The 16192-nt window shown below is 46.2% G+C and overlaps 1 protein-coding gene across 2 annotated transcripts in view; it reads right to left on the reverse strand.

Moving 5' to 3' along the window:
- Nucleotides 1-1596: 1596 nt before the first annotated feature.
- CHN1 (chimerin 1) overlaps nt 1597-16192 on the reverse strand; it is a 171327-nt gene continuing 156731 nt past the window's right edge. For both annotated transcript variants that reach the window (XM_006020804.3, XM_025200500.1), the window contains 5 exons: nt 10256-10429; nt 7848-7925; nt 5787-5924; nt 4873-4978; nt 1597-2527 (listed from right to left, as the gene is read on the reverse strand). In XM_006020804.3, the coding sequence (XP_006020866.1) occupies nt 2356-2527; nt 4873-4978; nt 5787-5924; nt 7848-7925; nt 10256-10429 (668 nt within the window). In that variant the 3' untranslated portion in view covers nt 1597-2355. The remainder of the gene's footprint in view (nt 2528-4872; nt 4979-5786; nt 5925-7847; nt 7926-10255; nt 10430-16192) is intronic.

The following is a 16192-nucleotide window of genomic DNA, read 5'->3' on the forward strand; positions in this document are numbered from 1 at the left end:
GTCCTTATCACAGCCACTTCTCACCCATTTGAAGCTGATGACTTTGCCCCTCATCTATATGCTTCTCTCTTCTGTATCCTTTCTACATCCCTCATGAGCCAAATCCTCTTCAAATGCACAATACCAGATCCCTGCATCCCCACGCCTGTCCCGTTCCTCTGGTCCCTGTTATTTCTACCCCAGCTTTCCTCCTTTTCTCTCCTGCTTCCCTTCATTCTAATTTTTATTCCAGGCCCCTGTTTCTCCCCGCTTCCCTCTATAAGGCTCTCATATTTCTGTTCGACTCCAGGCTACAAACAGCTTCTCCAAGCAGCAAGCCAAATTCTGATATCTGTAGGCAGCAACAGGGGACAGCTGGGATTCTTCTGCCTACGACACTAGCCAGTCTGGGGACCCTTTCTTTTCCAGAATTCGAATTTGCATTAATGGTGTACTTGCTGATGCCTTAAGCAGTCCCTGAGATTTTAGAGTTGATAAGATAAAGTGATCCCATTATTGTCTTACAGAGAAATACTAAGCTGAATGTTCATCCTTGTACTGTAATAAATGCAAACGAGAATAGTAGTATTTTACATCCAGTTTGAACTCATTTTGCTCTATATGATTTCACACAGACAAATCAATAGAGAATCAGATGCAATGTGTTTTAGGATAAGGCCAAAGCATAGTTCAGTTACACATGGGGTGTGGATTTATCTTGTCTGCTATTCTTAGTTCACTAGAAAGCCACAATACTTAACATGAAAAATGACTGAGATTATTACTGTCCAGGGAATTTCAGCAATGCCAAGCAAAATTCACTGAAACACCAGTCTTTTAAAAACAGTGAAAACTGAGAGAATGATGCTTGTATCGAACCATACTAGTCTGACCAATACCGATTTATTCAGTCAGATTCCGTTCTGAGCACTAGAATATTTCTTGACACACCAAGAAGCAATTCTAGAGACAATGTAAATGTATGGCATGGTTATATCATAGGGACTGCAAAAGGGCTGATAACAAGCAATTTGTATGCATTGCTCTTGCCCTAGATAACGGATGAATTATTTATTATTTTTGGTCATATTCCCTTTATTTGGAGGATATGAAGGAGAGTGAGGGGTCAGTGTTGAACAATTTAATCTGAAAGCAAATATTTTCTGTATACTTGAAATTCAGCAGTGGATGTTCTGGGTGTCTACATTTGTATAACTGTTGTCTGTAATACTGATGTATACAGACAAATATAACTGTAAGCCTTTTTTGGGAGAGATTGTCTTTTTCTGAGGTACTGATGTCTGTGTAGTACTTTTGTTTGTTAGTTCCCCTTTTTAAAGAAGTACTGAAGAACTCTTTAAAATGTTTTGGTCAATAATTAAGGCATTTTTCAAATAGAATAATAATGAGAATCTAATATGCAAACCGTAACACAATTATCAGACTAGAAGCTATATAAGAATAGGACTGTTCTGCAAAAGTTACAGTAGCTATGAATTGTCTCTTTTCAGTAAAACTCTGTTTGATAGACTGAGTGTTAATTATAAATGTTAAAGAAAAACACTTTAAACCATGTTCATAAACCATGTTCATTAAACAGGAAAACAGGATGGTGTGTAAGATTTCTAAAAGCAAAATTTAATAAATTAATATATGCATGCCAGATAAAAATACAAATTACAACCGAAATAACAATAATACTAAAGGAAACATTGTTCAGTGTTGCAGGTTTTACTGCAATCACCATAAAAGGCATGGAAAATTATTTAAAGTTACATTCAAAGCACACATCTTGCTCCTGTTAAAACAAATTACTACCTGGCAAAAGAACTGAGGGGAATCAGGGAGAAATCACCCAAGAAAGTGGGAAAAGGATGATAGGAAATGTCAAGGTACAGCCAGAGGCCCCATTTCACAGAAATCTGCTTTCTTTTTAGTATTAGAAACCAATTACATAGAACATAAAAGCAAATCACAACAGGTTTACACTGAGAAACATGCTGAATTACAATCACAAACTATCCAGAACAAAGATGCTGCATCAGTTCTGTTGTTTCCTTTGCAGACATACCCTCACCAAAACAGGGAGGATAGGGAGCCAATCATGCAGTAGGTTTAGTTTTTACTTATTTTTAAAACATGATAAACACCCAGGATCACTAGTACTGGAAAGTATGTGCTAATCTTTTGTCAACATCAGCTGAATGGCACTACAGAAACGACACAGAGTTCCTTCATTTTTATCCTGCATACATCAAAAGCTATAGCAAATATGGAATTCAGCTACAAGAGAGCCAATTAAATTATTTTAAAATATTCCTTCAACTATAGAATATTGTTGTTTCCTTTTTTCTTTTTACAAAAAAACCAAACAATTCAAAATAAAATGTCTTCATTTTTTATAAGCATTTCCACCACAAGTCTCTGATACCGGATATCATTCAGTGCAGCCATTGCATCTAGTTCTGGTGCTCGCATGAGGGTTGGTCCAAAAACAATGCCAAGATTCTCTGCATTCATGAGATTCTCCTTTTCATGAAGTGTTACCCTGCAAACGACAATGTTTTTTGTTAAACACCAGGTACCTCCTGCTAAGTATTGATTGCTACGATGGGGCATAAAAACATATGCCTGAAAATCCAGGGGCAAGAGAAGAGCAAGGAGCAAGCTCTTCACCTTTTTGAAAGCTTATGGAGAGGATCCTTCTTGTAACAGGGACCACACAGAGATTGTATGCAGTGGCCAGGGGTTAGTGACTGCCAGCACTGTACATAACTATACTAGAGTTGGAAAGAGCGGTCCTAGGCAACAAGAGGTGGATGCAGAGAAATACTGTTTGTGCAGCTTATAAATGCACCCAATTGGAGGCCATTTATGACCCCTGCTGTCTAGGCACCACAGCCTGTCCTCCCCGCACCCACCACCAGTGGTGTGACCGCATGGGCAGCGCACATGGCCAGGCAGCTGAGATGGGGCTGCTACCAGAAGCAAGATGGGCGGGCAGGGCTGGGGAGGTCCCCGGATCTTGGGGCGGTGACAGCATGGGGCCGCAGATGGGGCAGAGCTGCGATCTGCTGCCCGCAGGCCTCTGCAATGATGCACTATGGATCAGAATCTCTCCTTCAGGAACAGACAGTGCAAATTCCACTTTGCTGCACATATAAGGCAGCTGCACCTACAGAAGGAATCACCTTGTGATAGTATTAAATCCAGCCAGGGCCCCACTAGATTTTTATCTGTAAAGGCCATTTAACAAAGTTGGCAAGACAGTGCTTTGGAAGGTCTACACCAGTTCTGGGTCATATCAACTTGCTCTAGGGTCTCTGAGAAAGCAGGATTAGAGGCTGCCTGTGCTGCTGAGCCCTGGCTTAGAGCAACTTTCTATTGCTGGATTCTGAAACCTAGCTTCCACCAGTGGAGGCCATGGAGTTCATGATGCCTTTTCCAGTTACTCTATTAACTTCAGATGAACAACTGAATGTAATATGCCATATATGTACACAGGACAGAATATATAGAGTATACTTAGACTGAACATGCTTATGGAGTACAGAAACAGAATAAGGGCCTCCCCAACTTCTGCTTACTCAAAGAACAATAATAAATAAACCACTGTCTAGAGACACTAAGCTTCTGCTTTGGTTTATGGCTGTTAATTGCTTCTCTCCGTAAAACAAATTCAGATCTGCAATGAGCTGGTTCACAGATTAAATAGAGGATTTAATGTACATTACTGCTTTAACAGAGAAAAAAACCAAATCCATCAGAATTCTCATAAATGACTCAATATCCATTGCTGTGAAGTTCATGGGTTGAAGTTCTTTTTTATTGCAGCACCATCTGAGTAAAACCCCTTCGGGCATATAAAATTATTGTCAAGATTTAATTTTTTTTCCTGGTTGGATGAATTGTACTGAAGCTTCCAAAACTCAATGTCCTCATTTTATAAGGTCCAATGCATGTTTAGCCAAATTTGGCAAAGATAATGAGCTATTCCCTCATACAGCTCTTTAGACTAAGTACCTTAAAAATTAGAAAGGAAATATAATTCAAATATTGTGATTTATGTTGTTCCTTTTTCCCGCTTATCCTGAGCAGCAATCCAAGACTTTTGAAGTCACCTGCTAATTAGATCAGCAACATCAACTCTTGAACAACAGGATGTAGAAAATTATTGCTTTGCAACTGATTTGTTGCAGGCTTCCTATTCCTGTGTCAGTTCTAATACATTCAAGGAAAGGGCCACTAATAAATGGACACTGACATACCTGATGAAGAATAGGTAATAGCTCTGGAGATGTATTTTCCAGCTATACCTAGCAGGCAGAATATCCTAAAGTTGAACTATGTTTTCACTACATACAGTTTTAAAACACAGCTATTTATAAAGGTAAAAGATGATTATTCATAAATGCCATTAGGTGTGTGTCACTCAAGAAGCTAAAATAGATGTTTTAACCAATTTGCATGTTTTTTACTCTCTGTGGTGGCAGAAGAGCAATTGTTTCTTGCCTTGTACGTATTCCCAGTGCTTGCATATTCAGTGCAAATTTGTTAGACATATTACTTTCTTACTTCAAAATTGTATTGTTTTTTATTGGTCTAAGATCTTGAAGCCTCTTGAAGCAGAGAATGGAAGAAAGCACAATGTTTGTGTATGTGTTCTGGTGCATTTTAATATGTTGGTCCTTTATTATACTTGTTTATTCATTCAGGTACAACAACGCCCATTGTGTATAATGTTACCAAAAAACTCCATGGAATTTGCTTCATGGAAGCCTGTGCAAGCTCTAAAATGCATCCTTAAAGCTTCAACAGACTCTCTTAGAGGCCTCACACTGGCTTTTAATTCCATTAAATTTAGTAATTCTTTGTTTTAAATAAACCACTTACCTCTTTAAATGTGCCATGAGATATCTTAAGGTTTCGCAATGTGCAGGTGGCAGAAGTTTCAGTGCTTCATGAAGGATTTCCAGCTGTTCATCAGGATCTGTGGTTTCTGAAAGAAAAATATTTAACTATCATTACAGATAGTTAATTACAGAAGAACAGAACCATCTAGTTGTGGGGGGTGGAGAGGGGGCCACAAAACATTCGGAGCCAAGTTCTCATAGTTAAATTTGTTTACCTCCAAACATATCTATAAGCCTCACACTATGTTCTGGAAAAGTTCCCGTTGAAGTGATGGGTTGACTGTCACAATAACCTCTCAGTCCATAACCTCTCCAATGCATTGCCGAGAATAAGCACAGCCAGTGAAGGTTTTGGGACGTGGATATCTTTCCATTAAGAACTGGATTGAGTCCACCAAACGTTCTTCATAAGATACTGACAAAGATGCTCACCATTACTGACTGGATTAATTTTGCTCAAGTAATCAAGATGTGAAATCCTCGCCCTACTGAAGTCAGTTGGAATTTTATCTTTCCTACTGATCAGAACGTCATCCACACAGATTAAAGGTGTTCTTGCTTTATTTCTAATCACTTTTGTAAATAACCTTGTTGCAAATCAAGGAAAATAAAGACACACTTTAAATTATATTGTTGGTTGGTAAAACTGGGACTCATTTCTTAGTATGTATGGCAAAAGGAAGTATTTGAGAAAAATGGGAGGAAAAAATGTATCCAAGTAGTGCCATACTTAACTCTTATTATTCACGGTATGTAATTAGCCCTGCTAAAGCATAACATATAGAGCCTGGTGAAGACTCTAAAGGGCACTGCTAATAAATAAGGCATGTTATAAAGAGGAGAGAAATTAAAGTGAACAGAAAGAAAAACAGGAGAAATATATTTTATACTTACTTGCAGACTCTATAAATTTTGGGTAGGCATCATATGTGATGAGTGGAATTGGCAAGTCCCTGAAGTACAGTTTAAGTGCACCTGTTATAATGTTGATATCTTCATACATATTCACAGAAATATCTGCTTTTTCCCCATCTGCAGGCAGAAGGCAGCTGATGTTAAAGTTTTAGAATTACAAATAATTAAATTAGTACACAATAAGAAAACCTAGTCTGTTTAGCAAACAGTATTAAGATAAGCACCATGCCAGACTCTCGAGCTTGTAAACTGTAACTTACAAAACTGCTTTTTGACTGGGAAGTTCAGTTTCACAACAAAGTCCTAAAACCCTTTTTTATAGAAACCAGTCCCTTTTTCATCCCAAATTAATGACAAAAGATATAGGAATTTCCCTTTTGACTTGCTTTAACAACAACTCTGCTGTAGGTCAGCTATTCCTAATCACCAAGGATCCTGGTTTTCTCTCTTTAAAAACCCCAAATCCATGTTTTTCAATGATTAAAATGAAACACCACTATATGTATAGGCACCAGTTGAACACAATGTTTTATTGATATATTTACAATTTTAAAGCAATTTGGAAGCCTACCAGTGCCTCAATCATGGTAATAAAATAAATTTTAAATACCTATATATTTTGGTGTTTTTGTTTTTTTTATTATAGAAAATCAGAGCTCCTTCTGCCCCCCTTTGCTCACCAGGATGCAGGTCCAGCTGCAGCTTTGTCCCTCACTGCTTTGTGGCACTGAGTAGCCCTGATATGCTGGTGCCCTACCCCTGCCGTTGCCTCTCAATCGCAAGCCACAGCCCGCCCCCCCCAGCTCTGCTGGTGCCTCACTCCTAACCTGCAGCCCCCTGATCCTGCCAGTGCCCCTCGTTCCTGACCTACTGCCCTTCAGCCCCAGGCCCCAAGCGCGCCCCCCCCCAGTGTGAGAGGAAGGAGATAGGTGTGTGGGCAAGAGGGTCGTGAGCACAGGCAATGTATGGGGGGGCAGTGGGGCACAGGCAATGCATTGGCAGGGCGGGGGGAGGACACGTGCTCCCCTCCAGATTTCTGTGTCCACAGTGGGGCGCAGGGCTGTAGCCAGGCTGGACCAGCTCCGAGCAGGAGCTGCCTCTATGGCTCAGCAGACAGGACCCAGCCTGGGAGGGAGTGCCATGCCACCAAGGTTGCCAAGGTGAGGCGAAGCAGTAATGGTGGCACTGAGCTGTGCCACCTGCTACTGCTGGGCAGGCAGGGGGTACCTCACTTCGGCAGCCATGGCAGTGTGGTGCACCCTCTCGTGCTGGCTCTCCCTGCCCCATGCATCCTGCTCCCCCCAGCCCCAAGCAGCCCATTGCAGGCTGGAACTCGGCCAGCCTGCAAGGGGAAACCTGCCATTTTCCAAGTTTTTCTCCTTTAAAGGAGAAAATCTGTGTTTTTCTGTGGCAAATGGAAAACCCCAATCGATCCCTGCTAATCCCTGTGCCAAAAACACATTTGTCAGATCTCTATGTGTAGTTCTGCTAGTTTGGAGAGGCAGAAAGGGATGAGTACTAGCAGGAATTTCTATAGCTGAAGGGAGCAGTCCTGTCCTTGATTGTTGCTATCAAGTGGTGAGAATGGAAACTCTTAACTTCAACCACTGTCTTCAGTGGAAGAGGATATGTTTAGTTTCTGTGGTTGTATCACTATTTTAGATCTATTGTCCAGAGAGAGGGCTTCTTCTCCAGTTGACTTCTAGAAAAAGATGGGTTTGCTAGTAAGTGAGGGCAGTAACTTTGAACGTTTAATACCTTTTCACCCTGTGACATCACTCCCAAGCCTCAGGTACCATAGAATCACAAATTCTGCTGCAGGGAAGAGGTAAGCCTTTAGTGTTGAAGGCCAAAGTATTGCTTTTACATATGCTTTTCCAAGCAGAAGGCAGTTCCCAAATGCATGCTTAGAAGAGTATCCAGCCTCTGCTGTTGTAGAACCCAGCAGGCAAATGGAACGACTGCCGAGGCACCCTTGGTCTGAAAAGAATCCTTTACAATATAACAGCATCAAGTTGCAGCAAATACTCAAGAACGTACCTCTATCAAATGCCATTTTAACATCTTCAATGAGGTCACTAAATCCTGAGACTCTATACAGCCCTTCAGAATTAAGACCTGTTAAATAAGAACAATTTCATGGGATTAAAATAAGTATTAATTTTACATCTTTCTTAAAATAGACTTGCTCTGTGCCAGATTCTTCATTTAAGGCAGTAGGTCAGAATCAGCTAAGTTTTAAAAGGCTTATCATACTTTTCACTAGGAAACAATTTCATTCTCATCCTTTTAACCCGGACCCTTGCACCAGCTGCTCACTATCATCCTGCTCAGCATCCAATCATTTTGTGCAATCATGTTTATAATAATCATTCCCAGGGGTGAAAAATATATCAGCCCGATTACAAGTGAATTCTTTTTCAGTAGGTGATTGAGATTAGTAAACCAACTTTTACCGTGAATATTTTTGAAGCCAAACAAATAGGCTTGTAAACAGTATTTAATGTGAACTGGAAGAAAGGAGAACATGAAATGCATCAACTAGTTTTGTTTTTAATTTATACTTCAGTCAATGCTCCTGGTGAAAATATCCCTATAAAAATAGGAAGAAAAATATACATGGCCCCTATGGCCCCTAACACATTAAATTTAAGATGTGATTAATAGGTTAATCACACCTTAAAAAGTGACCTGGCCACATATACATGTCAAATTGAGGTGTGATGATGATACGGGCTGCAGGAGAACCCAGGGATTGGGCTGCCACAGCCAGATCCAAGGTTCCCATGCCTGAGGATGAGTAAAAACCCTGAGTGCCACCCAGCTGGGTGGCACATGGGGTTTGGACAGGTCCTGGTTCACTGGGGCTGCCACAGCCTAACATCAGGCTTCCCATGTGCTGGGAACTCCAAAATCACATGTGCCACCCAGCTGAGTAGCACAAGGGTTTTTGCTCTCCTAGTGCACAGGGACCCCAGGATCGGGCTGCCACAGCCTGATCTCAGAGGTCCTGTGCCTCCCAGGCAGGGTTTTGCTAATCAGCTGATTGTTGGCTGCAGCCTGTGACTGCTTTGGTTCCTGGCCCCAGCTGACTATCAGCTGACTGCAGGCACCTCAGTTTCATCTTGCTGGTGCAGGAGAGCCTGGGTTCATTGGATCTACTAAAATCATGCATTCTGCCATACAGATGTGGAATGACAGGAGGTGCAATTGTTGGGATCATGGATTAGATCCCATCATGTCTTACAGTGAACATCAGTCAAGGGCCTATAAGACAGGAGATCATTCAGGCCCAGAGTAACAAAAGGAAACAGCTATTCCTAAGTGACACTGTGGGCACAAAGTGACAGTTTTAGAGTGATCTAGCCCCTGAAAGTGCTCTACAGCCATGACTTAACACATGGACATGGCTGCAGAGTGGTTTAAAAATGGCTGATCACACAATAAATTAACACTAGTTAAATCAGGTATTACATTAAGAGGCTCAAAAGTAGAGCGCTTTAGGAAACTTGTGTTCCCTACAGGGTTCATCTTTTGGGTGGAAGGTGGGCTTCAGAGGGAAGGAGGGAGCTGTGGGCTGCTGAATGGCCAGAGCTGAGGGAGGAGTTTGGGGGGGGGGGGGGGGGGGGGGGGGGGGGGAGAAGGGAGCCCCCTTCACCTCACAGACCCAACCCGACTCTCCCCAGTATCTTAGCTGGGGGTAGCTGGGATGGGTCCATGAGGCAAGGGGGGCCCATTCCCTGCCCACTCCCCCTTGGTTCTGGCCCTCAGCTGGCAGGAGGGGAGGAATGGAGCCCCTTACATTGGGGGCCCAACCCAGCTCCTCCCAATATCCCAGCCTGGGTAGCTGGCGTGGGCCCAAGAGGTGAGGGGGCTCACTCCATCTTACATGTCCTGTCCCTCCCCCCTGCTCTGGCCATGCAGCAGGTGGGAGCTCCCTCGCTGATAGCCCCAGAGCTGGGGGCAGGGGTTGGGAGGGTGGTTTGGCAGCTCTTTGGGAGGTTGCTGGAGCACCCCCACCTGCTGGCTTGGGCTGGTTCTGGCTGCCTCCAGCCCCCCCGCTGAATGAACAGATGAATGTCTGTCGGGTCAAGGGAGGTTCTAATTCATGACACTGTGTAAAGTGCCATGAGTTAGAGCAGGGCCCTAACATCTGTCTGAACGCAGTATGCTGTGTCCTTTAAAGCATGTCCTACAGATATCCATGTCTTTTGTGGTAATTAGGAGTCCACCTGAATTGCTTTCTAGAGAGCTTTAAAAAAATTACAGATATTTGTGAATGACTGAATATTGCATGCAATACACCATTTAGGGTAACAGGCAGTCATAAAGCACCTTGTGTAAAATGGTTTTAAAAGAAATCGTAAATTCAGCAAAAATCTAGATGACCCAGATCAATCGAAACAGATTACTAGCAAAGCAATGAAAGTCCATGAACTGTGCCTTACCCCTAGATTCAATTTCCCTAATGCACATGTCTACTACCATTGGTCTCTTCGTGAAGTGTGCTTTTACTAGTGTTGTAAGGTCGCAGCTGTATACTTTTTTTACATGCTTCAGGTCTGGCTTGCAGTCATTTGGGACCATCTTGGAGCATTGCTTGTGAACGTTTAAGCCACAATCTGGGAGAAAAATGAAAAGACAATAAACTCAGTGCTGGATGAAAAAAGTGTTATGAAGTCAGTGTTGAAAAGCAGATATTATTCTTACAGGATCTGATCCTGCAGCCACTACTGCTGTAAGGATCACTCACGTGAGTAAATTACACAGAACTGGTGAAGATTTTAAAGAACATTTGTTAATCAAACACCACTTTCCCATTCTAAGAGTCAAAAACAGATCTTTATTCCCATAGACTTTAAGAAATAATAACGTTTTTATAGATTTTTAAATCTGCATATAGAATTGACTAAAGAAAATGAAATAGTTCAAAATCTATATTAAAGATATAATTACTTACTAAATCTTACAGCTTTTCAGAGTAATTTCTATAGAACCATATTGGTATAAAACCTATTATATTTTGTAAGACTTACCCCTTGGGAAGAAACCTACCATTAAGTAATCATTTTCTCTTATATTTTTGCAGTACTAGTCTATGATCTAAGCTTGTTTATTTCCTCACCTTCACAATTACTGTATTTACTCATATACCACATATACCTTTCCCCAAAAATTAGCCTTGCAAAATTGGGGTGCATATCTTAAAGAGGGAAGTCGATTTTTCTACCCAAAACAGAAGCAGGGAAAAGTAAGATAACTTCTGCTTCTTTTTTTTCTCTTCCCTCCAGAAACGACCTGGAGGGAGGGGCAGAATCCAGAAAGAGCAGATCCAAGGGGGATACAGTGGTGCAGCCATACCCGTTTGGATTCCTGCTCTACTTAAAGTTTAAAACCAACTGTCCTGCAGCAGCAGTAGCATTTCTATTCAGGCAGGGCTAAGGGAATCAACAGACTTACTAACTCATTACAATCTACCTGATTCCTGCTAATTGCTCTTTATTCTACACTCTCTTTCCTTTTTAATGTGTTGAGGTTCCACTAATCAAGCCTTCCTTTCTCCAGATACTCTGCTGTCTATCAGCTACTTCTGGGCTCTAGCCTCCCACTTCAGCCTTGCAGCCCTGCAGACTGTTTTTAGCTCTTTTCAAAATGCTAGATTTGTTGATAGAGTCCAGTCTTCAGCAGCAGCTGGTTTTAGCTTTTGGCTGAGCAGCCAAGAGCTGCTGACAATTCAGCAGTAAAAGTGTTTACATCAGGGATGTCCAACCTTTTTGAATGTGGGGCCGGATCATGAACTTTTTATCACCCAGTGGGCCGGCGAGCCATATTCAAACACCCTCTGTCCTGGGCCAGAGAGACCCTGCCTGTGTAGCCCTAATACACCTGCCTGTTGCTGCAAGGTTCATGGTAGCTGCCTGTGTGCAGGGGCAAGAGGGACCCATTCTGCATCCAGCCAGCTACTGCCCCAGAGACTGAAGTGGAGAAATAAATAGCTCCACATCTCTATCCCCCGAGCAGCACAGCCCCATGAGCTGGCGCTGCCTGAGTGGGGCTGCAGCAAGCAGCTGCTGCACTGCAGCCCCTCACCTGCCTGCCCGCACGGCCCCGCTCACTGTGGTGCCTGGCTGCCTGTGCACGCAGCCCCAGTGGCCTCAGTGCTGAGCACGGTGCCGGGCAGCCACCGGCTCCTGCTGCCTTGCCCCGCAGAGGTCATGCCAGGACCCTGCCTGCAGAGGCCCCCCCATGCTGGCTTCCCACGTGCTGCTGGGGACGGGAGGAGGCTGGACAGGTTGGAATCAGCCAGCAGAAGCAGCGGTGGAGCCATGTGCTGCTCAGGACTGACTGGTGCAGGCAGGGGGAAAATGCTTTTCTCTGGGGCATCGTGACTCCATGTTTTACTCCCCCCCCCCCACTTCCCTGGTTCCCCCTGCCCAACATTGGCTCTGGGTCCCAGCCTGCTCCCCCTACCTCACCCTAGCCATCCTGGTACCTGGAGGGCCCGGCTCCCAGGGGAAGTGCTGGTGGGTCCAAGCCTGGTTGCGGGAGATGTTCCACACATCAGGCTTCTTGGGCGCCCAGGGGCAGGCGCCTGCTGGGCTGTGCCACCCCCAGGTGCCTCGGGCAGGCCCCCGGGGCTGAGCAGACCCTCCCGGAGGCCCGCCGCAGGCTCCAGGGGGGAGCAGTAGGCCGGAGGCTTCTGGGTGGACTTGGAGGTGGCTCCATCGACTCCACAAGCCGCGCTAACACAGTTACCCCCGGAGCCCAGGGGCAGGCACCTGCCAGGCCCTGCTGCCCCCAGGTGGCTTAGGCAGCCCTGCTGGGCCAGGCAGACCCCACCCGGAGGTTCCAGGAGGAAGCAGCAGCTGGCTGGAAGCTGCGGGTGGACTCAGAGGCAGCTCCATCCACTCCACACGCTGCACTCATAGTAGTTAGGAGTCAGAAGGGACCTGAATAGATCTAGTCTAACCCCCTGCCACTTCTTGGAGCATACGCTGGGATCACATGACCCCAGACAGGTGTTCATCCAACCTCTTTTTGAATTTACCCAAGGTAGAAGCGAGGACCACTTCCCTAGGAAGTTGGTTCCAGATCCTAGCTACCCTGACAGTGAAATACTGCCTCCTAATCTCTAACCTGAACCTATTCTCTAGCAGCTTCTGGCCACTGTTCCTTGTCACCCCAGGTGCTGCTGGGGAGAATAGGGCTCTTCCTATTTGCTGCTGATCTCCCCTAACGAGTTTGTAGGCAGCCACCAAATCTCCCCTCAGCCTCCATTTGCTGAGGCTGAACAGGTTAGGTCCTTTAGCCTCTTCTCATAAGGCCTGCCCTGTTGCCCTCCAACCAGGCAGGTGGCCCTCCTCTGAACCCTCTCAAGGCAGGCCACATCCTTCTTAAAGTGCGGTGCCCAGAACTGGACGCAGTACTCCAATTGAGGCTGGACCAAAGTCGTGTAGAGGGGGAGTATAACCTCTCTGGACCAGCTTGAGATGCATTTTTGGATGCACAACAAGGTGTGGTTGGCTTTGCTGGCTGCGGTCTGGCATTGGTGGCTCATGTTCATCTTGGAGTCAATAATAACTCCAAGATCCCTTTCCACATCTGTGCTCACAAGGGGGGAGCTCCCCAGCTTGTATGTATGCTGTGGATTCCTTCTCCCCAGGTGCAGCACCCTGCATTTATCTACTTGAATCCCATTCTATTACCATCCGCCCACCTCTGTAGTCTGTCTAAGTCTAATTGCAGCCTCTCTCTCCCTTCGAGCGTGCCTACCTCTCCCCACATCTTGGTGTCATCGGCAAACTTGGACAACAAGTTTTCCACTGCCTCGTCCAAGTCGCTGATGAAGATGTTGAACAATGTAGGCCCCAGGACCAAGCCCTGGGGGACTCCACTGTTCACATTACACCAGGTCGAGTACGACCTGTCCACCACTACTCTCTGGGTGCGCCCCATCAGCCAATTTTTGACCCATCCAACTGTGTAGGCATCAATGCCACAGTCGCTCAGTTTGTTTATGAGAATGGGGTGAGAGAGAGCGTCAAAGGCCTTCTTAAAGTCCATAAAGACTACATCCATGGCAACACCATCACCCAGGGATTTAATTACCTGGTCATAAAAGGCCATCAGGTTGGTCTGGCAGGACCTGCCTTTGATGAACCCATGTTGATTTCCTCTGGGCATGATCTCCCCTGCCGGCTCCTCACGGATGTGCTCCTTAATGATTTTTGCAAGGATTTTCCCCAAGACCGATGTGAGGCTTATGGGCCTATAGTTTCCTGGGTCCTCCTTCCTCCCTTTCTTATAGATGGGGACCACATTAGCTAGTTTCCAATCTCCAGGCACCTGGCCTGTGGACCATGATCGCTCGTACAGCCAGGCCAGGGGCACAGCAATGACCCCTGCCAGCTCCCTCAACACCCGTGGGTGGAGGGCAACAGGGCCCGCAGATTTGAAAACATCCAGCCCTTCCAGAAGATCCCTAATTACTTCTGCGCAGACCTGAGGCCTGGTAGTGCTAATCTCAAGATTGCCCCTACCTGTGGTGGGAGAGCTGTCCTGTTCCCTGTCCAAGAAAACAGAGGCAAAGAACTTGGTAAAGATTTCGGTCTTCTCATCTGGCGTAGCCACAAGATTACCATTTGAGTCTAACAGGGGCACTACATTACCCAGTGCCTGCTCTTACTCCCAATGAACACACTGTCTTGCACAGAGCTCAGTTGAATTCTTTCCAACTTCACTGGCCATTCTATCAGGGTCTCTGGTGCCCGGCAGTAAAGATTTTGGTCTACACTGTCCCCCTGATATTTTATGATACTCCTGAGCATGCCCCCCCATTTGTTTCAAGTCCCACACACCAAACCTTGAAATGCAGTCGTGAAGCTACTTTGGGGGTTCCTCCTGTAGCCACTCTCAAGACCAGTGTCTTCACTGTGCTTAAGTGCAGCCACTGGAAGTGCTCCTAGAGTGATGTTACCAGGGTATTTCCAGATTTGGTACACACAAGAGAGATGAGATGGGAGGGGCATGCTTTAAAGTGTCCATTCTTGGGAATGCCCGGAAATGTGATATAGATACACCCCAAGAGGTTTTCAAGATGCTGAGTATTTTCAACTTTTATTGGTTACCAGTGAGGAGCGTGACACTTTGCAAGATCAGGCTCTAGATGACATGAGGAATTGCTATAACAGCGATGCACTTTTTCTCAGGCCCAAATCCTGTGAACACTTATGCATACGCTCAATAATGCTACCAAGACTAGCCCTACTCAGTGGGACTTCTCATGGTATTAGGGTGAGGCCTGTTTGTAAGCGCTTGCAGGATAAGTGCCTTGGTAAAAGACTTAAGAGTATCCCTTTTTTTCTGTAATTCTGAGCATCTATATCAGGGGCGGGCAATTATTTTGGGCGGAGGGCCGCTTACCCAGTTTTGGCAGGCTTTCGAGGGTTGCATGGGTAGCTCTGCCCATTGACAGGTGCCCCCCCTTGACAGGTGCCCCACCCCCTGGTCACCATCTTGGGACCAATGTCCCAGGGCCAGCACCGGTGGGCCCAAAGCGGGGCACAGGCTGCAGGGGTCTGTGGAGCCAGGCTGGGGTGCACCAGCAAGGAGAGGGGGGAGCTGGCCTGGTTCCATAGAGCCCCTGCTGGCTGGGATCATGTACCCCTGCCACCCTGCTCTGGGCCCCACCTGCGCTGGCCCCGTGATCCCGCTGGCTCCCTGCCCACTCACTCCCAGTGCCCAGCAGTACAGGCGGGGGGCAGCGCACAGCACTGACCCCCTGCTCACTGGCAGGGAAGAAGCTGGTGCTGAGCATGGGGAAAAGCAACCCCTCTCCTGCCCTACGGATGGTGCTCCCTGCTGCAGGCACTCACAGCTCACGCCCCACACAGGCTGCAAGCGGTTGCAGCGCAGGGCAGCAGCCACGGGGCAAGCTAAGGTCCACTTTTCCCTGCACTCAGCACCAGCTTGTAACCTTATCCTGCTGCCGGGCTCGCCCATTGGAGCTGTGCGTGGTGGCAGCAGCTTTGGCCCCCCTGCTTGCCGCACTAGGCAGTGTTGGCTGCTGCTGTCCACCTGGAGCTTGCGTGCTGGGCAGCACAGGGGCAGTGGTGGCAAACACTGCCTGGCGCAGCAAGTGGGGAGGGCTACAGCTGCTGTTGCCATGCACAGCCCCAACGGGCAAGCCTGGAGCCAGCGTGTGGCCGAGGCTGGCAGCGGGGCCGGGTTACAAAGTGGTGCTGAGCATGGGGAAAGTGGCCCCTCGCCCATCCCGTGGCTGGCACCCTGCGCTGCAGCTGATCGCAGCCCATGTGGGGCTGCCTGTGCCTGCTCTGGACAGCCCCATGTGGTCTGCGAGCAGCTGCAGCTGGGAGTGCTGGCCA

The sequence above is a fragment of the Alligator sinensis genome, unplaced genomic scaffold (genome assembly GCF_000455745.1).
Source record: "Alligator sinensis unplaced genomic scaffold, ASM45574v1 scaffold321_1, whole genome shotgun sequence".
NCBI lineage: Eukaryota > Metazoa > Chordata > Crocodylia > Alligatoridae > Alligator > Alligator sinensis.